A 20,639-nucleotide genomic window follows, 5' to 3' on the forward strand; every position below is an offset into this window, starting at 1 on the left:
GGAGTGGGGCCTTGAGCAAGCCTGGGAGTGGGACCTGGGCCAGGCTGGGAGAGTGTAGGAGCACCAGGGGGTAGCACAGTTGGGATGGACGGAGATGAGAGATCTCTGAAGCCAGGTCATGGAACTTGGGGTTTATTGCAAAGGGCCTGGGTGCAGGGCCCTGCTGGGATTTGGGGTTTATTGCAAGGGGTCTGGGTGCAGGGCCCTGCTGGGAGCTGCCAGCCACAGCTTGGAAAGCAGGCCCAAGAGAAGAGAGGGGTAGAGAGGATGAGAGGGTAAGAATGTAAAAGCATAAGAGAGTAAAAGGGGTAAGAGTATAGAAAGGTAAGAGCTAAGAGGCAAGAGCTAAGAGCGAGGTTCCCATTACAATACAATAAATCTTCTTCTGTGTTGAATATTCTGATTCTCACTAGCCAATCTAGTACAATATACAAATCCTATAGCATTTCCATACCGCCTATAAGAATCACTACATTACCACACTGTGCTACATTTTAAACCCTACAAACTCCTCTTTGGGCTCCTTCTGCCAAGCTAGTGGGGTCTGCTCTCACCCTTGGTCCTGTCTGGAAGCAGAGGGTATTGTTCCATCAAAAGAGGATTACCTTCAGCCAGCCACACCATTGTTTTCCCATTGTTCAGTAACTGAGGGATCTCAAAGCTTGCTTTCATTCCAATCTCGCTTATAGTTTCCATATTCTCAAAATCTTTTGCCAGACAATCATATTTATAAGGCATTCCTGTTTCATCTTCCCCAACAGAGCAAGGATGGGAGAGGGACCTGAGCAAGGCTGCTCTTGGCCTGGCTCACCTTGAGCCTGCTGCTGACCCCAGGGGCTCCAGAGGAGAGATCAGGACATTTCACCTACCTGGAGGATATCCTGGAAAAAGTCCATGGCCAGTGTCCAGCTGTGCTCCAGTTTGCCTGATTCTACTTGACTTTTCCAGAGTGGGTAAAAAGGCATTGAAAATGTCAAGTTTTCCACATATATCTGGAATTTAACCAGTAGCAAGGAAATGAGAGGAAGCTGAAAGGTAAACAGTTTGCAGGGGGCTTAGAAGAACATGAAGAACTCTCCTTTGGCAAGAGGAGACATATTTTCTTATGTATATTTTGAGAAATAATATATAGAGAATATTATATTTAAGATAATATATTTGAGAATATATTTGAGAAAAGGGTAATTCCAGTAAGAGAGAAAGGAGACATCCCCAAGAAAGGTCAAACAAATCAGCTGGTCATCTGATCATTCAAATAATGCATTTATTCAGCAGTAGATTTGAGCACAAATGTTAAAAGAAATTTTGAAAGCAAATATTCAGCCAATAGCTTTCAAATACATTTTCTTTTCAGTATGAATGAAATACAAAGATACTGCTCTGACAGAGGCAGGAGTGGAGAACTACGCAATAGCCTTCAAAGCTATGGTCACCCACTGACACCCACTGGTAGTCTGAAAAGCCTGACCAGTAAGCTTGACCTTTAGTTAGTTTAAAGTAAGCTTGACCTTTTGTTAGTTTAAAGAAGATATCATTGAAGTTTTACTCATTAAAAAAAAAAAAAAACAACAAATCAAAACCAAAAAAAACCCACTCTACAACACCTTATATAAACTCTCTTAATGTAAAAAAAGTCAAAGTGAGAACAAAGGTAAGACAGGAAGAGTGTTGGGTGGTTGTTGGAAGGGATAAAACATTGCCAGTCTTTTATGAGAAAGAAAAGAAATGTTGATGATTATGAGCTTCAAATTTAGGGTAGTTGTACTTTAACTTTTGTTTACTTTTCAGTCCCATCCTTTAAGCTCATCCTTCACTCCATGTCTTGTTTAACTCCTTACTTTCTTTTCCTGCCATTATAAAGCTTCCATGCTTCCTCATGGAAGAACAAAAGGCTTTTTAGTAAAATAATTTCGACTTTTGTCTTTTAAGCATCCAGTCATGTATTGCACAGAAGTTGTAACTGATTATTTATGAAGGTCTGCTCATTCAAAGTTTTGACAAATTGGGAAATAAGCAACCAAAGAAAATGCCATAAGCCAGAGAACCAAATGCCATTGGTATCGGCAATGTGGGTGTGAGCAATTAGGGTAAAAACCTTTGGAGAAACAAGTTGTATACTTCAAGGGCATGGTCACATGGAAAAAAAATAGCATTTAAAGTTCTGGTAAAGCAAAGGGATTTATCTCCTTACTCTGTTTTTTGAGAGACCCTAAGGGACTGATTTCTCTGGGAGAGGAATATTCTGAAAAAGAAGTTTGGGGACAATGAATACTGAGAGGATGAGGGTATGGATTACTATGGAAAGATTACAAGGAGAGCTGCAAAACAAAAATGTATAGTTCATTTTTTCCCTTTTAGATTTTAAAAGAACCCCTATATGTTATTATTGAAGGCATCAATCACCAGGGAAGGTTTAGGCTGGATATTAGGAAAAAATTCTTTACTGGAAGAGAGGTTAAACACTGGAACGGGCTCCCCAGGGAAGCAGGGGAGCCACCATCCCTGGAAGTGTTCCAGAAGTGAGTAAACATGACATTCTCAATGTGATTTACTGGCCATGATGATAATCCCTCCAAGGTCGAACTTGATGATCTTGGATGTATTTTCCAACCAATTCAAATTATTAATTGCTATAATTCAAATTATTAATTTACTGCCAGTGGGTGATGCTTCCTCACTCAGGTGTTCCTGTGTGGTCAGCACTCAAAACTAGTGAAATTACCTCACCTGCTTTAAGGTGAATGAAAGACCCTCTGAACTCCCAAGCAGGAATTTAAGGGGTGAAATTAATGTATTGAAGATAAGATTTTTACAGGCTGATCAGAGATTAATATTTTTCAAGTACTTCAACACTTCATAAATTATGCACAAAATACTTCTAAAATTTTTACAAATGCAATATTTACATTGTTAAATGCTTCCCCAATTTTTACAAAATGAATGTGTGACAGCTTTGAGAGGATAAAGGTCATCTTACAGCCAACAAGGTATAAGAGAGTCAGTCATTGAACATTTCCAAAAGAGCTTATCTGAACTAGAGTGTGATACAACAAATGTATTTTTATTCATGGATAGAAATCTGACATATGTAGCAGTATACAGCAGGTATAACATATGGGACAGCCCTACCTATATCTTTCTAAAGATTTTCAAGGAAAAATACATCAGCAGAAATTAAAATGTATGTGCTATTTTATATGAGAGGAGTTTTCCCCTTAAGTCTGATAAGTAAGACTTGATAAAAGATCCTAGTATAAAAAAAAAGGTTGAAAGTTCACCCTCTTTGGCTTGTTATTCAGACATCAGCAGTAGCTTTCCATGAATGATGGATTGAGACACTGTGTTCCTGCTGCTTGAGTTCCACTTCCCATCCATTGTCTCTCAATGGATTATCCCATGCACAAAGACACTTCATGGAATTCCTTCAGCTGCCTCAATTTTTCTCTCCGGACTGAGCAGCTACTGCCATCACTTCTCTGATGAAGTTAATTTCCCTCAATTTAGCTTCAGTTTTCTTCTTTTTGCTTTCACTTCTTTTAGAAGAAAGTGACTTCAGAGTCAGTGACTTGCCCCATGGAAGCTCTCTGCCGAGCCTTCTGCAGGTTGAACATAATTTCTTTCCAATCAGTTCCAAACAATTCATGTTTTTCTGGAGCTGGCATTAGTCCAGGTTATATTTCTTGCCATTAACTATTGTAAATCAAAGGTGACTGTTGCAGACATTTCTCCACAGAAATCCTTTCTTTCAGATTTCTGCGTCTTCGGGAGGCCAGAGGCCCCAGAAGAGAAGGTAAACAATTATTATCAGCTGCTGGGGAATGCGACAGGAACACCTTGATTGGCTCATTTTCTATGTTTATAATTAAGAGCCAATCACCAGTGCAAGCTAGGGGACTGAGTCCTTGAACACAACTTTGTTGTAGATTTTTTTGCTATCTCTTCCTAGCTAGCCTAGCTGCTCTGCAAAACCTCTCTCTATATTCTTTTTAGTATAACTATAATGTATTATATCATATATTAATAAATCAAGCCTTCTGATTCAAGAAACAAGATTCACCGTCTCTCTCTCACCAGCTGCGCCCACTCAGGTGCGGTAATAGGTGACTCCGATGAGGGGGTGAGAGAATGATGCCTCTAACTCCATCATCAGAGGGCTAAGGAATTGCTTTATTATACTGTACTATGTACACTTCATCTAAACTGAATCTGCCATGCATTCACTCTTGCTCACAACTGCTCACACTGCACTCATCTCTGATTCTCTCTCCCATGACAGTCTGACACACACACACATTTCTTGGCCCTGATAGGCCCAGGGAACAAAACATCCTCACTTTGGGTAAACAATCTCCACATTGCATTCTACTTTAGCACAAAACAGGCACAGCAAGCGAGATAAGAATTGTGTTTTCCTTCTTCTCTGCTTGTCTCACAGCTTCTCTCTGTTCAGAGGGCATGTGAATACCACAATTAACATTGCTACAATCCACTTATTACTGTTGAATAGAATAAGACCTATTATGCAATCACTTGGTTTTCATAGCTCCTACTCAGTTCCCTTATTATGTCCTTGAAACTAACTAAATCTGTGACAATAAATAAATAGATCTATGACAATAATGATTTTTTTACAATTTCACTTTCTTTTCCCTTTCAATAAACATATTAACAATGAATCTTGATACTCATATTACCTTACCAATCACTGTATTCTGTTCTTTGCCATAAGAATTATTTCAACATTTTGCTTCCTGTCATAATCAACCTTCAAAATACAGCATGTTTTGTCCTCCATCAGAAAACAGGACAACACACTCTCTCAAAAATTTAAGCTGGGGTACTCTGGTGAAAAGTTTTTTCAAATCCATATAAAAAATATCAATTAATTTCTTTTTGATTACCCCTATACAGTTGAAGTATGTAACTCAGAAATCTCTCAATCAAATATATTGTCCTGTAATAATCTTGAAACTCAAGATTTATTACAACAGCTATATTGTTGTCAGTGACAACAAAAGATAAAATATAGATAATTTTAAAGAGCAATTTGTGGTGCCTTTTTCTGATGAACAAATATATTAGAAAGACTTAATTTATTCACCTGAGCTTGGCATAATGACTAAGTAATCTAAAATCAAACTTGTTTTCTTTTACAAAAATATATACATCTTCAGCCTTTTCTTGAAAACCTGGTGTGGCTGGGACAATACTTGGATGTTGTTTCTTAGCATTGGAAACAGAAAAGAGCATCATTAGGACAAATACTGCAGATTAATAATTTTTCTACATGGCAGCTTCAAATCTGCTGTGCTCATCACGGTGGCTGGAGTGAATTTCAGGTATTGTCTCCTCCTCTGGAACCTGCCATGAAAAACAAAGAAGAGCTCAATTAAGGATATATAGATTTGCTTTTGCCATAAAAGAAGATTAAAATGTGCCAAAAATGGAATTCTATTTGTATATAATGTACGTCTGTTTATTAACATTGACACAGCCTGACATGAGCCATCAATTCTATATACTGGGAGATGAACTCAGGGTTTTCTTAATAGAAAAAGTGTTTAATTTATTGAAAAAAATGAATAAAATTTCCTTTAACTTCACATTTTATTTACAAGGAAGGTATATTATTTGGGTTTGTCCTGGCATAAAACAATAAATTTCATATTGACTAAATTAAGAATATGCTATCAGTCTCTGATAAGGAAGAGGATACCTGATACAGTGAGCACATAAGAGAGAGATAAAGGCCTCCACTGTGATCTCAATTTGTTGTGTCTTCTTCTGCTTTTTTGTTCAATGTGAGTCCAATGAGAAAGGCATGATTACCTAAGGTGGCCAAAAATTATCCTGAAGGTGGCCTGGCCTTGATAAATTCACAGCCTGAGGTAGAGCAGGATTTTGAATTTTTGAATTTTGAACAGGCAGCCTTTCTGACTCATGTGTGCAAACCACAAAGCCCAGGAGAGTGAGGCTGCAGTGGCTGTACATCCTCCAATATAATGAAAATAAAAGGAGTTGCATCTTACCTCCCAATAGGCAGAGTCATCAAAGCAGTTCTGGTCAGATACTTGTCCCAAGAAAGGGATCTTTAGAATAGCACCTGCAGGAAAACCAGAGGTTTAAAAAAATGAAGAAAATTACCAAACTAATGTCCCTCAGATGTGCCCTAGACATCCAGCTATGTTTTCTGACTGATTTCCTGATTTCTTCATACAAACATAAATAAGAGCATAAATAAGACCTTGCTTGTAATTGACCAGATTTCAGACCAAAATTTTCTGTTTCAGCCTCATTTTCTGTTTGTTTGTTTGGAAGTTTTCACAAACACCTGGAAACGTGTGACACCTCATTGAGTAGGTCTTGATCTCAGACTAGTTTCTGTTCAGAATTTGAAGTGTCTGAATCTGGAGAAGAGTTCCTTCCAAAACAACACCTTATTGTTCCTATAGGTATAAAACTCAGTATCTTTGGAGCATGTTTACAGTGAGATATACAGAATCACAGAATCACATAAACATTTAGGTTGGAAAAAACCTCCAAGATCATCAGGTCCAATCCTAGACCAAACACCATCTTGTCAGCCAGACCAGAGTGCTGAGTGCCACATCCAGTAACTCATTGGACACTTCCAGGGATGGGGACTCCACCACCTCCCAGGGAAGCCCCTTCCAATGCCTGACCACCCTTTCAGAGAAGAAATTCTTCCTGACAAACCTGAACTTAATTTGAAGACAAAAACATTGGAAAAATGTTTTTCCATATTTGAGTTTCTGACATTGGGGCCAATTATTTCAATTTTTTTATTATTCACACAAAATTGTTGATACATTCAAGTTCTCCATGGAGAAACCGCTAAATTAATATACTTTTTAGTCACTATAAGCATCACACTGACCTGTGAGTGCTCCTCCCACAATTGCAATTGCAAGTGTACTTCCCAGGGCAGCAGCCTGCACGGCAGGAGTCAGCACGTGACCATTCCTGAAAAGAGTAAAAAACAAAACCATTGCCCATCAAAAAATTGTTACACTTTGAAACTGATGATCAGTCTTACAACTTGTACTTGCTGCATGCTGGACAAGGGGACTGATAGGAAAATATCCTAGAATCTTTATGGTTGGAAAAGATCTCCAAGAACATCGAGTCCAACAAATCCTGCCATTGCTGTGTACTGGAAGGAACTCATGAATTTAATTTAACTTTCTTTTAGGCTACAGTTGAAAACAAGTTCTTTGAGAAGGTTATTAATGTCCTGTAAGCCATTAGAGAAACCATTAGAAAGCCCTTTTGTCAAAACAACCAGCATTTTATCTTTTTAGAGTCTTAGGAAATAGTGGAAAAAAAACATTTTGCCTTTTTTTTTTAAATCTTACAAATACCAACAGTGCAATTGCCAAGTCATAATAAGGGTTGTTCTATGTTTGAATGGTTCAGTGTGCTGTTTCTTTTTGATGTTTTAATTTATTTATTTTTATTTGAGCTTTTAATCTCTAACAAGCTTGGCATTTAAACAGTGTGTTAAAGGCAGAAGATCAAGAAAAACCCAAATGAAATGAGAATACAATGCCTGACATCAAATCAATGATGCATTTCTGAGAAAAAGTCATAATCCAAATTAGGTAGCAAATTATAATAGACCTTCAAAAATAAAAAATCTTTTCTCTCTTCTCTCTATAACTCACCTAGTTTCTGTTTTTATCGCAGTCACTACGATGCCAGCAATACCCCCCAGAATTCCAGGTAAACCATGTAAGTTATGAACTCCACAAGTGTCTTGAATTCTCAACTTGGATGCCATCACAGGCTGAAACGAGGGGAAATAGGAAGTTTACAGTGAGTTAATGGTTTTCCATGATCTCTAGATGGTATGCAAAAGAAAGAGCAGAAGTACAAGAATCAAATAATTAATAAAAGTCACCATTACCTGGATTTACTGTATCTATCCTCCCTTTGTAGCAAACCAAGGGAGCTCCAGGAACGCCAAAGAGAAATAAAAAATGGGAGCAGAGCTGGGTCCTCAATACTTACAGTCAGGAACTGGAACCCAAGGACAGAGACAATTCCAGCAATGACCCCAATGAACATGGCAGAGAAAGGGTGGATTTCCAGGTCAGCACAGGTACCCACTGCCACTCCTCCTGCCAAGGTGGCATTTTGAATGAGAACCTGCAGAGGGGACACAGAGCAAGGCAGAGGTGGCACAGGAGGAGCAGTGGCTTGTTTTAGGGCTGAGTGCCTCTAAAGGCTCCCTTGCACATGCTGGGCTCTGACAAATATCTGCAGCTGCTGGAAAGGGGTGGGTGCACACTGAGCTGGATTTTAGGGCAAGGGGACAGAAGCTGGTTTGGTTTTGTCTGTTGTGGAGTGTCACGGACATATTTTATGAAAAATCCTTTTGCTAGGATTTTTCTCCTGAGAAGCTGAGAGGCCTCAGAAAAAAATGTAAACAATAATTATCTGCTGCTGTGGAATGCAACAGGTGGATCTGTGATTGGTCTCATGTGGTTATATCTAATTAATGGCCAATCCCAGTCCAGCTGTCTTGGACTCTCTGGTCAGTCACAAGATTTTATTATCATTCCGTTCCTTTCCTTGCTAGCCTTCTGATGAAATCCTTTCTTCTATTCTTTTAGTATAGTTTTAATATATCATTTTCTTTTAATATAATATATATCATAAAATAATAAATCAGCTTCTGAAATATGGAGTCAAGATTCTTGTCTCTTCTCTCGTCCTGGGAGCCCTGAGAACACCACCACAGTGGAGATGCACTGAGATTTCCAGGGAATGGCTCATTTCCTTGAGAGACCTATTTTTGGCTGCTGTAATAAGGAAACTCAAGTAGGAACTTTGGAATAAGATTCAAAAATCCACCTGAACACTGGACTAATGTCTCTGTGGTCCAGCAGGTTCTGTGAATGAGAGAGAATCATCACAGAATCATTAAGGGTGGAAGAGACCTTTGAGGTTAATAAATCCAACCATCAAACCAGTACAACCACCATGTTCCCAGTCCACTACACTGCTTTCCAACCCCTTCTGTGAAGAAATTTCTCCTAATATCCAGTCTAAACCTGCCCTGTTGCAAATTGAGGCTCATGCTGTCATTTGGTATTTGAAGAGGAGGCCAAGCCCCACCTAGTTGAACCTTTCCTCCTCAGGGAGTTGTAGAGAGTGAGAAGATCCTTCCTGTGCCTCCTTTTCTCTTAAGCCCCCTCAGCTCTCTCAGCCACTTCTCATCAGACTTTAAAGGTTTTACAAGTATAATACCTCTAATTCTGGGGATAGTATGGGTAAAGACTCCAGATAGCCTGGACAGATAGATGGGCACTGGGAATCTGCCTACTCATCCTTATTGCAGAGGGTTGACTCGATTTAACAAGGTTATGGTGTGATTCTTACCATACTGAATTTGCCTCTTTTATCCACCAAGCTGGAGAGGGCAAATGTTACGATGGTACAGGCAGCCAAGGAGTAGTAAGTGTTGATAATGGCTGTAACCTGGGCTTCTGCAATGGCAGAGTTAAAACTGGGCCAAAAAAGCCAAAGGAACAGGGTACCTGCATGAGTAGAAGTCAAAACAAAGCAAAAGCTGTTTAGTCACAAGGGCAAATGCACCAGAGCTACAAAAAAATGAGGATGACGATTGATGAGAAACATGGAATAGCCAAAATTCTGGAAGAAATAATAGAATATGCAGAAGCTTTTCTGACACTGGAAGCTGGGATTTTGATGCAAGGTCTCCTGAGAAGTCTTACTGGAAGGCTTTAATGACCCCTTGTCATGCCCCTCTCACTGTCAGAGCTCACCAGCACTGTGAAACCCCAGCCAGAGCAGGAGGCACAGGCAACACAATTCACATGCAAATCCTTTATCATCTAACATGCAAATCCTTTATCATCTATCAATACAGCTGAAAGTTTTATCTGGTTAACTGGTCTATGAACAGTTCTCATGGACAGATAGATATATGGTTTCTGACATTCATTACCCTGACAGGGACAACTCAATCCATTAATTATGGACAATTGCTTTGGAAGTACTGCTGAAAAGCACAAGATTTAGCAGAAAGGAAGTCGCCACTAATGCACAGTGAAAACATATATTTTATTTCACCTTTCCATCCTTGGAAGCAAGGAAAAACTGTAAAAATATGTGTGCCACTGAAAATGTGGTTAGTGAGACTAAAAGGAATTTGCCTCCGGAATTATACTCAGGAAAATTAATGTAGCATAATAATAAGTAATCAGAAAAAAATTGGGATGGGAGAGGGATGAACAGCTGATCAGCTTTTGATATTACTTCACTTACCAATCATGGCAAACATGTCTGAGTGATAGGTGGATTCATCATTGTCATGTTTGTTTGTCAGACCAGGACGATACAAGACGAAAGCTGCAGCCAAACCAAAATAAGCTCCAAAAGCATGGATAGTCATGGAAGCTCCAGCATCTGTGGCCTGTAACAGGAACCCAAAATAATGCCAGAGACTTTATACAGCATAAAGACAAGGGTCTGATGAATGAGAAGTCTGGAGCACTTAATGGTTTAATTCTGTGGTAGAAATCAAAGCCTAGACTAAGCAAACTGGAAGTATTAACAAGTGAAAGCATTTGTTATAAAGAGAAAACAATGATTGCTAAATAGTTGTACCTTGAATACTTTGGTAACTAGGTGTTCATTGCATGCAAACATGGTGATCTCCAGCAGAGTCAGGATCAGCATTTGAATGGGACTTGTTTTCCCCAGGAGTGCTCCAAATGAAATCAAAGCAGTTGCTGTACTGAAGTCTGCATTTATCATGCTGAAGGTAAGAAAAAGAAAACAAAAACAAAAACCCAAAACAGAAAAATAAAAGAAAATCAGTTTAAAAGCTGTTTAATATCCAACATGCCATTAAAATGATATCATTAAAATTATAGAGCTTTAATTCTTCGGGTAAAAACTTATCAAGTTCATCTCCATGGATAAAAATTAAATCAAACCTTTCCAGATGGATTTGTAAGGATCTTACCAGCTAGTGAAAAGTAAGTGTAGAAGGTTTTCTTCTGCTTACACCATATATGTGCTTAGCTCCTTGGAATTATGATGAAAAGGCAGATGAGAAGTGTATGGGGATGTGCAGGGATGTCATGGAATAACAGAATAATTTAGACTGGAAAAGGTCTCTAGGACCATTGCGTCCAATCACAGAATCATTTAGATTAGAAAAGGTCTTTAAGACCATTTTACCCTTCACTGACAAGTCCGCCACTAAACCAAGTCCCTCAGTGCCACCTCTGCAGGTTTTTAAAAACACTTCCAGGGCTGATGACTCCACAGCTTCCCTGGGCAGCCTGTTCCAATGCCTGACCACCCTTTCTGTGAAGAGATCTTTCCTAATATCCAACCTTGGTGTGATTTCTTTCTGTCACTTCAGGCTATTTCTACTTGTCCTGTCACTCATTTGTGCAGAGGAAGCAGAGCCTGACCCACCTGGCTGTCCCCTCCTGTCAGGAGCTGTGCAGAGCCACAAGGTCCCCCCTGAGCCTCCTTTTCTCCAGGCTGAGCCCCTTTCCAGCTCCCTCAGCTGCTCCTCCTCAGACCTGTGCTCCCGACTCTTCCCCAGCTCCTTTGCCCTCTAGACATGTTCCAGCCTCTCAATTTCCAGCCCTGACTCCCACCTAGGCTTCAAAGATGACAGAGAGGTCTTTGGTCAGATGGTTTATGTAATCCTGGAAGTCTTGCACACCTGTCTGTGCATCATCTTTGCATGACCTGTCAGGCAGGACCAGTGTTAATGTGTTTTGGGGATTGGCAAAGGTAAATAAAACCAGAAATTGATCAAAAACTTAGAGCACAGAGAGGCACTAACCTGTGGGTCCCTCTTAAGGTGCCTGCCTATAAGCATGAGGGTGCTACTTGTACCATTCCTGCTTTCCCCTCAGTAATGTTTGGATGCTGTTCATTTCAAAAGTGTTTACAAGTTGTCTCAGAAAGCAGAACTGCAGATGTGGAAAACACTCTGAGACCTTGGTAGAGGCAGGACAGGTGAAGAGGAGGGGCATTAAATGTGCTAAGAGACACTGCCATGAGGTCTCTTATTCTGTGATTGGTGTTCAGACCCTGCTGGAGAATGATGCTCATGGAAATCATTCCTTGGGAAGTAAGAGAAAACCTTGTGAGTGCACAGACATGCTGCTCCAGCCTTTCTTCTGTGACCCCATGTGTCATGGAAAGACAGATCCTTCCATGCCTGCTGGGTGCGGGATGTGCTGTGCTACTGCTGGGCATCTTCCAGCTTCCACAGCTTCAGAGATTCAGAGCAATCTCTCTACAGGACCCACACCTCCCACACACAAGGCAGCACCTCAAATCTCTTCACCAACTTTGGCCCAGTGCACCAGGAGTGGCGCCCTCAGAGGTGAAGGGCAGAAAGATAGAAGAGAGGTAGACAGTAAGGCTTAATGAAATTTAGGTTAAATTTAGGCTGGCCCTTATAGATGTTTTAATTTATGGCTTCTCCTGGTATCTTAAGGGATTTTTGTGAATTAAGACAATTTTTGTGAATTAACACATACCTTTCAATGTTAACAGAAATTTTCCCACTTTCCATATGCCAAAATCCTTGCATCAGGATTCCCCACTGGAGACCGAAGGCGGCAATGAGCATGTTGAAACCAACACTGCTGAATCCATATTTCTTCAGAAAGGTCATCAGGAAGCCAAATCCAACAAATATCATCACATGGACATCCTGAAAGTCTGAAGGGAAAACACATTTATGTAGAGACTGCGAAGAGTGACTGAGAGGGGTGAGAATCTGGGGACAAAGGCAGCTTGAGTAGAGAAGAGTTCCAAACTCCAGTCATGCATGTGATCCATTCTCCCCACTTCATGACAAGTCTACCAGCTGAAAATGGAATGTCTGGAAAATGCCACACCTAATTATTGATTATTTTGATTCTTATATCATTATGGAAAGCCACTGGATCTCTATACTTGCAAATTTACTTGTGTCTGGCACTGTCCTCTCTTTGTGCAGCTACCTGGAACATCATCACAGCTTCATGTCCTTACAGAAAAGTTTTGTTCCTCTTCCAGTCAAGGTGGTCAGAGCCAGTGTGTTCTGACTGACTCCAAAAGTGTACATGGGATTTGTTTGGGTGAGTGCTAAGTGTCCCAGTGCAAAGGAATCCTTGGGATCCCTAAAAATTACTGTCTGAGACATTCATCTTTTTTACATGGATAAGAGAAAAGTTAATTTTAAGGCAAAGTTTAAACTTTAGAATGAATATATTAAGTCAGCATACCATTAGTCTTTCTTCAAATATTTGGTTGTTTTCTGAAATATTAATTTTGTTAAAATATGGTTATTTCATTTTCTACTTTTTAAAGTTATTACTTTAATTTTGATTTTAATCCTTTTAATAACTGAGTCTATCGTCACAACATGGGTATTTTATATTTTAAAGTATTGTTTTACTTTTGAGTTTTATGTGATTTAATTGACTCTAAACCAGACAGGTTTGAGTCCAATTACAGGACATTTTTTTAATTGCAACTTTTTTCTATTGCAACTTTTTTTCTGATTTCACTATTAGTAAGAACTTCCAGTGTAGAGATACTGTTTTTAAAAATTTGTATTTAATTGCTCTTGCATGCCAATAAGCATTAAAAACATGATCTGGTTAGTGTAACATTTGGCTTGAAGTTGCAATTCCCATTACTTGAAGCGTTCCTCAGTTTTGCATTACCAGGTTTGGCCAAAAGAGGGCCCAGAAGTATAAGAATTTACTGGGGATTCCTAATAAATTCTTTTATATTTGCAGTGTCACATTCCAGCCCTGCAATAGCAGTAAGAGCCTTTACTTTGCATTTAAGAAACAGCATCATTAGTTGGCTTGGGATTAGATGATGAACTTTAATGTCCTTTCCAATTCTGAGATTCTATAGAAATGCAGGTGGTTCACAAACACCTCCAACCCTTTTGCTTCCTCTTCAGGCTGGACATTTTAAAGCTGTATGGAATTATTCACACAAATGTTTTAAAGTCCTGGTTAAAACTAGGTGAATTAATGGGTGTTGAGGACAAATTCCCTCTAGTTTATCCTGTACCTTGAACTTTAACTATCTTTTGTGCATGATTTTAAAGAGAAGGTCTGGAGTGACTTTAAATAATGAAGAAAACAGATTATTTGAACTGAACTGTTTCAACAACTAGTTGTGTTTGGCAAAGCATCTCTTTCTGGGAGAGAGGAAAATAAAGATTGAGAAAAGCACTCCAGCAGATCCTGGACAAAGCCACCGCACAGAATTCTGCAAGGCTGGCCAAGACCAGAATATTACCTCCCCTGCAAGGTGGTCAGTCTCAACACAAAGATGCTTGTGACATACTCTAGAACTGATCTTGCTTGGCCGAGAGCTGTAAACCATAGAACCCTGAACAAGAGGGATGCATAAGTTTTCCTGAGCCAGGAGTCATGGATGCTCACAGGATGATGCAAACAGGATGCCAATACAAGAGAAATACTCTCGCAGTGCTCTAAGAACCATCACACCTCCTTGTTCTCCCATTCCAGTGGCACAACACACCTGAAATTGTCCATCCAATTTGCCATGCCAGTTCTTGTATCCACCAGAAATAGATAAAATGCAAAGCTATGCTTTGGGAATGATCTCAGCTTAGCCCTCCTTACCTGAGTGTAAAATTATTCTGATCCTCCACTATTATTTTCTTTTTTCTTCTGTCCAGAACCACTAAAACAGCTTGAATTCATGGTGCTGTGTGGTGTCAAAGGTTTACAAAATCAGACCTTGCACTGCAGTACTGAGATGAAAGAACTAAATCTCTGAGGTACAGATGGGATAACATCCTAAGGTGTAGCATGGGAAGCAGTTTGAACCCATCATTTTAGGGACTCAAGGGAAGTCCTGGCTCAAGGTACTTTCTAATACACCTATACAACCATATGATTAAATTTCTGCAAAGTTCTCAGGCAAACTGTATACTTGTTTGCACTTTGTACAGGTAAATTTGAGAGTAAGGGGTCCTAGAAGTGAAAATATAGGTATTATGAGAATCTACTTTTATTTCAACTCTTTATTGGGAATGACCTCTGTGAGGCCAGCATCTAAAAATTCAATATGACATCAGTGGTGTTTGCTTGGTTTATGTCTCTACTGGTAATCTGAACAGCCAGGCCAAAAGAAATATATGTTTTTCTCTCCTAAAACACTGTTCCCACCTTAGAGTAGCCCCTTATCCATGCTATTCCTAAAGCCATGCCTGCCAGGAGATCAAGGGGCCAGTTTGCAGGAGCCCAAACCATTCCAGAAGGCTGCTCACAGGTCAGCTGTGTGGGCAGCCGAGGGACAAGTGTGCAGGAATAACACAGTCACACAGAGCGAGGCATAGGAGACAGCAGGAAATTCCTCCCACACTTTTTAGACACTGATACTAATGAAGAAATAAGCATAGGTGATCTCTAACTGTGCAGGTTACATTTGAAGATCTGTATTGTACTGTGACTACAATTGCCTGTGCTGTCAAATTATTCATGTGGGTTTGGGCATAATTCTGCCTAGGCCAACAATCACCTCCTGGGTGACAATGGACCAAGAGTAATTCCCAATACACTGTCTAGACTTAATTTAGGAACTTGGATAGTTCAGTACAACTGGGATAGTTTAATATGACACCAGCTAAGAGAGCAGCATTTGTTCAGCCTGGAGAAGAGAAGGCTCTGGGGAGACCTTAAAGCACCTTGTAGTACTTAAGGGGCTTATGACAAAGTGGGAGAGTGGCTTCTTAAATGGGCAGATAAAGATAGGACAAGAGGGAAAATTTTTAAATTAAAAAGATGAGAGAATTAGATTGTGTATTAGGAAGAAATTCTTCTCTGTGGGGGTGGAGAGATCCTGGTAGAGGTTTTCCAGAGAAGCTGTGGCTGTCCCATCCCTGGAAGTGTCCATGCCAGCTTGGATGGGGCTTGGAGCAATCTGGGATAGTGGAAGGTGTCCCTGCCTGTGGCAGGAGGTTGGAATGAAGTGATCTGTAAGATCCCTTCCAACCCAAACTTTCCTTTGGCTCTATGAACATCATTGACATGGCCAAACTGTGTCATAGAGAGTGGCCACAGCCCAAGGTACCATAGCTCAGGGATACTGCCACATCCAGTGGATCTAACCTAAATGTGAGTAATTAGCCCCTGATGTCCATCAGCAGACTTGCATCTGGAGCTGAATAACACCCTCATTTGCTGTTCTCTGACCCAGACAATGCTCTCTGTGAGAATACACAGCACATGTTTACTCCAACCTGATTTCACATGCGCCTGTAACAGCCACTGAAAGGACAGTTAGGATGAGAGAAAAAAGAGGGTTCAAAATTACAAAATTACATTCAAAATGATACAGGCAGGGAGTTCTGTACTCTATGATTCTCATCAAGCACATTGCAATCATGGCTACAAGTCATTGAGGCCTCAGAGCCAAAAAACTGAACAAACCTTCAATACCACCAGGAAAACACAGTTTGCAGCTCTGCAAACTTTGTTTTCTGTTAATTCACAATAGTCTTTGCACAAGAGAAGTGAGTAAGTACTTCTCAGGCCAGGAACTTTTTCTGATCTTCACCAAGTATTTGCAGAGCAATGAATCAAGAGAAGAATTTTCAGGCTAAACCATTGCTCCCTAATGGAGCCACTGCTTTGGAAGATAGCAGGGGCTTATTCACCTTGTCACAAAAACTATGGCCCTTTTGGAGTCCAGGTTTCACAAACATTTTATAGCAATGGTGCATATGCAGCTCAATTTCCATGTTCTCATAAGATACGTTTTCCAAACCTGGATGGTAGCAATGAAACATTCTATTAATTTTAATTATTTAATATATCAATCAGGATAGAAGGTTTGGCAAGAAACACCCCCATCTGTCTCTGGAAAATGCTGGACTCTTTCAAAGCAAATACACAATTCTCCAAGTCTTAACCTGCTGTGCAAACACCAGAACTATTTCTCAGGCTCTTCTCTCAAAGAAAAGTAAACTTCTCAGCAGTGAGGTGCTTGCAGAATTTTGTATCTGCTCAATTTGGATTTGTCTTTGAAGCCTGCTGCTTTCACACCTCAGAAAAATGTGTTTGCCCCAAAACACAACTTTCTTTTCCAGCTTTATCAGTAGGTCTCATAGGTTATTCAGAAATCTTGCTAAGGATCAGTTTAAAGAAATTTCAGCTTCTGTAGATCTTAGACAGAAATACTTACGTGGGTATAACGCTCCAGAAGGATCTGAGTCATAATCCACAAATATCCCAAACAAAACGATGACAATCACTTCCAGAAGAAGCGCCAGGATCGAGAACTTGAACTTCATGTTGGTGTCAAAGTCTGGAGGCATTGCTGGAGAGCAGGAGGCTGTGGGAGCTTGATAATGGGTGTTTGCCTTCAGAGGAGCTGGCTAATTCTGTGGATCTGGGTGATATAGTAAAAAAAAGAAACAGAGACGTGAGCACACCGTCCCACCCACTATGGGAGGGAAAAAGTACAGGTCAATATAGTGATTTCAATTTCCCAGGGTGTCTGAAATACTGGATTGCATGGGGTTTTTTTCCAGTTTGTAATACAAACCAGCTCATTCAACCACAGATGTATTTCTCACTGCCTATGTGTATTTTAAGCATTTAAGAAAATCTCACAGATCCTGGTTTGCTGCACATAGTAAGGAGCAGTGACTTTCAATTATGTTGCCTGCAATCAAGTTGTAACTTTTCTTCCAAAAAGTAAATAATTTTGCATTGCAAATAAAACATGGAAAATCACCTCTCTTCATATAGGCTGTGATAAGCAAAGAGAATCTCTTTCAACAACCTGCATACATTTTTTTTTATTTTGCAGTGAAGTACTCATTCTCAGAGCACAAGTTCTCATTGTAAACTTTTATTAAAAAGGAAATTATTGTACTTATTTAAATGTAAAAAGGATATTCATAGCTCTTAAAAAGGAAAGCTGCAATTACTAAAAAGAGGAATTTGAAGAGAGCAACTCCATTTTTCATTTTTAATGATTGCTTTTTTTTAACATTCCCCTTAGCTCAGACAATGGAAATAGGTCGGAGACCAAATCTATTATATGGTTTAAAAAGTTTAGTTTGTAAAGTTTCTCACAAATGGAGGAGAAAATTATATTTCACATAGTTTCCTGTTGGATGATCTCTTGCTCTTGAGAGTCTAATTGCTTCTCTAATATAGAGTTAGCCCATTATCCAAACTAAGTTCAAAGTTCTCACAGCTTTTTCTCCCTGAAAATGAGTCTTTGCATTTGGAAGGGAAACCAAAGTATTTAGCAAGAAAACTCTTGTCTATCACATAATTAAGCCTGCAAGTGACAAAGTTAAAATAAGCATATATGTGTTTTTTCCTTCATAGCAACTGTATTTCATCTGAGCAGCTCAAAGAGAGGAAACAGCTTTGTTAAAAAGTGATCATTCATCCTTTTTGCACCACAGGGTAGGACACACAGCCAGCTTTGATTGTGAGAACCTGTGAGCTCCTACATTTGCTAAGGAGGTGATTAAAAAGGACAAACTCATGAGCAAAGTTCCTTAGATTTTTTTTTTACTCATAGCTCAGCCACAAATATCCTGTGTATTTATTGCATAGTGGTTTTCCTAGTGAAGATCACACATGACATACGTGCAATCTTTATTGCACACTAATAAGGATTTTAGGGGTGCAGAAAAGTTTCCTTGCCAAAATCTTAGCAGGAAAGGAGCCTTTTAATAGTGTTTGGAATTCAAAATGGGTCAAGTCCATTCAATCACGACTTTTTCTGAGGATGTTATGTCTTAAATCTCATGCAGGTACATACACACACAGAGGCACACAATCTGTATTGGAAGAGTATTTATCCATTTTCCCAGTGAGGTCCAGCAGCCACAGTATCCCTATTTGTGTGTAAGTCCCCTAGACATGTACAGGTGATTTACACACAAATAGGGATACTGAAGAAATTATTTTCCAATATTTTGGCACTCTAATCTTTGTTCTTCTAAATAAATGAAACATTTCTCTCTCACCACTAACAAGGCTGAATCCACCACAAATTATCTTCAGATATTGCAAACTTTAGGCTAAAAGGACTGACAACACAAACTGCCAGGAAGAAGATGCTTTATCCAAGGGGTGGAGCTGGGCTATTTTCCTCACTGGACCTTTTGGGAAAACCCAGTTTGGTCTGATTTACTGTCTCAGTTTTTGCTTGCTGAGATGGGCTTTGGGTTGTATCATATTTGGGTCTGGGCATTGCTTCAGGAAATGACAAGTGATTTGGATATTCTCCTCAAGGCTCTTCAAGGGAAGAATTGTGAATATCCATACCCTGGGTACACACACACCCAGCCACACCACTGTGGAGAGCACAGAATGTCTGTCCTGTTAAATCATGAAAACAAGGTCTGGATCTTTCAGCCCTACATCACAGTGGAAACTTTGTACATAGGAGGTCCTACATTTTGGTCTGGTGTATTTCCCAGCAGAATCAATTGCCATGTTATTCCCATTTTTTTTTCCTGAGGTCATTCCCCTTTTTTTCCTGATTGCCTTGTTTCTGACACAGGCTTTCCAGGTGATGGAGAACGGCCAACTCCAGCATCTCCTTTCAAATGCCTTTGTGTGTCCATCCAGCTGTTGCATAGGGCAATCAAAATGCACACATCTTGAACTGTTCCTCTTTAGGAAATTGCCTTATGTCTTCTTATTTGCTTTATCCCAATCCTGGAGGGTATTAATGCAAAGGAGTGAGGGTGTTTGACAAATATGGTTGCACACCTTTGTCTACTAAATAACTTTACCTATTTGTCATTTAAATAGCGGTTGGATTTTTTAATGCAGCTTTCCATCTAAATAGGGTGTTGGTGACATATCAAAAACTTTATGTAAATAAAAGTGAACAGTTATGGCAGAGTTTTGAGCTTCTGAAATGACAAAAATAAGAAATAAAGGGGTTGCTTGGGCAGTATTTCACCTAAAGAATGAGAAAGAATGTTCATTTAATAATCTTCTTACAGAATGACCTCAAGCATCATTAGGAATGGCATTCAACCGACAGACAAACGCTGTATATTTCTCTACCTGATCTAACCTGCAATGTTTTCCTTTTAAATCATGGACTCAGGGAAACATTAAGGTTGGAAAAGAACCTCCAAGACTCTGAAGTCCCACCATTAATCCAGCACTGGCAGGTTCACCACTAGACCAGCACCACCAACTATACTCCTTCAGCACCGTATATAAAAGTGTTTTCTATTTATTTTCCAGAAGAAATAGAAAATTGTAAGAGCAATTGTTTTCATGTTAAAGTAAGTTACCTAAAATACCTGGCTAAATAGACCAGGTGAATGGACATGCCCTTTTTGGTCATGTTTGTTGGCTGACACAGGTTAAAGCAGGGCCAGGATGTCTCCCAGAAGAGGCTGATATTATTTAAGACTCTGAGCTCAGTTCACTGAAGTCTGAGCTACAAGGGTGCCTCAGTCAATGTGGATTTACAAAGCATGACTTGGGTGCACATTAATCTTCAATTTTCTTCCTCGGTGTGTGCTCTTCTTGTAGCCACAGCAGTGGAGACCAGGGAGGTGGAATAAGGTGCATATTGCCTTC

At 39.7% G+C, this 20,639-nt stretch overlaps 1 protein-coding gene across 1 annotated transcript; it reads right to left on the reverse strand.

The window, feature by feature from the left end:
- Positions 1-3,042: 3,042 nt before the first annotated feature.
- Positions 3,043-17,447, reverse strand: RHAG (Rh associated glycoprotein). The gene is made up of 10 exons (XM_058801043.1): positions 17,248-17,447; positions 12,564-12,747; positions 10,657-10,807; positions 10,315-10,462; positions 9,406-9,563; positions 8,032-8,169; positions 7,686-7,807; positions 6,899-6,984; positions 6,030-6,103; positions 3,043-5,361 (listed from the first exon to the last, which is right to left on the reverse strand). Exons 1-10 carry the CDS (start codon positions 17,378-17,380, stop codon positions 5,284-5,286), a joined length of 1,272 nt encoding a protein of 423 aa, XP_058657026.1. The 5' UTR covers positions 17,381-17,447; the 3' UTR covers positions 3,043-5,283.
- Positions 17,448-20,639: the final 3,192 nt, after the last annotated feature.

The sequence above is a fragment of the Ammospiza caudacuta genome, chromosome 3, assembly GCF_027887145.1.
Source record: "Ammospiza caudacuta isolate bAmmCau1 chromosome 3, bAmmCau1.pri, whole genome shotgun sequence".
Taxonomy (NCBI): Eukaryota; Metazoa; Chordata; class Aves; order Passeriformes; family Passerellidae; genus Ammospiza; species Ammospiza caudacuta.

Excerpts from the sequence above, each read along its gene's own strand:
- RHAG (XM_058801043.1), bottom strand. The coding sequence starts at position 17,380 with ATGCCTCCAGACTTTGACACCAACATGAAGTTCAAGTTCTCGATCCTG. Across the intron at positions 12,748-17,247 it reads TTCTGGAGCGTTATACCCAC|ACTTTCAGGATGTCCATGTG; the intron begins GTAAGTATTTCT and ends TTTTCCCTTCAG. Across the intron at positions 5,362-6,029 it reads ATGACTCTGCCTATTGGGAG|GTTCCAGAGGAGGAGACAAT; the intron begins GTAAGATGCAAC and ends TTTTCATGGCAG.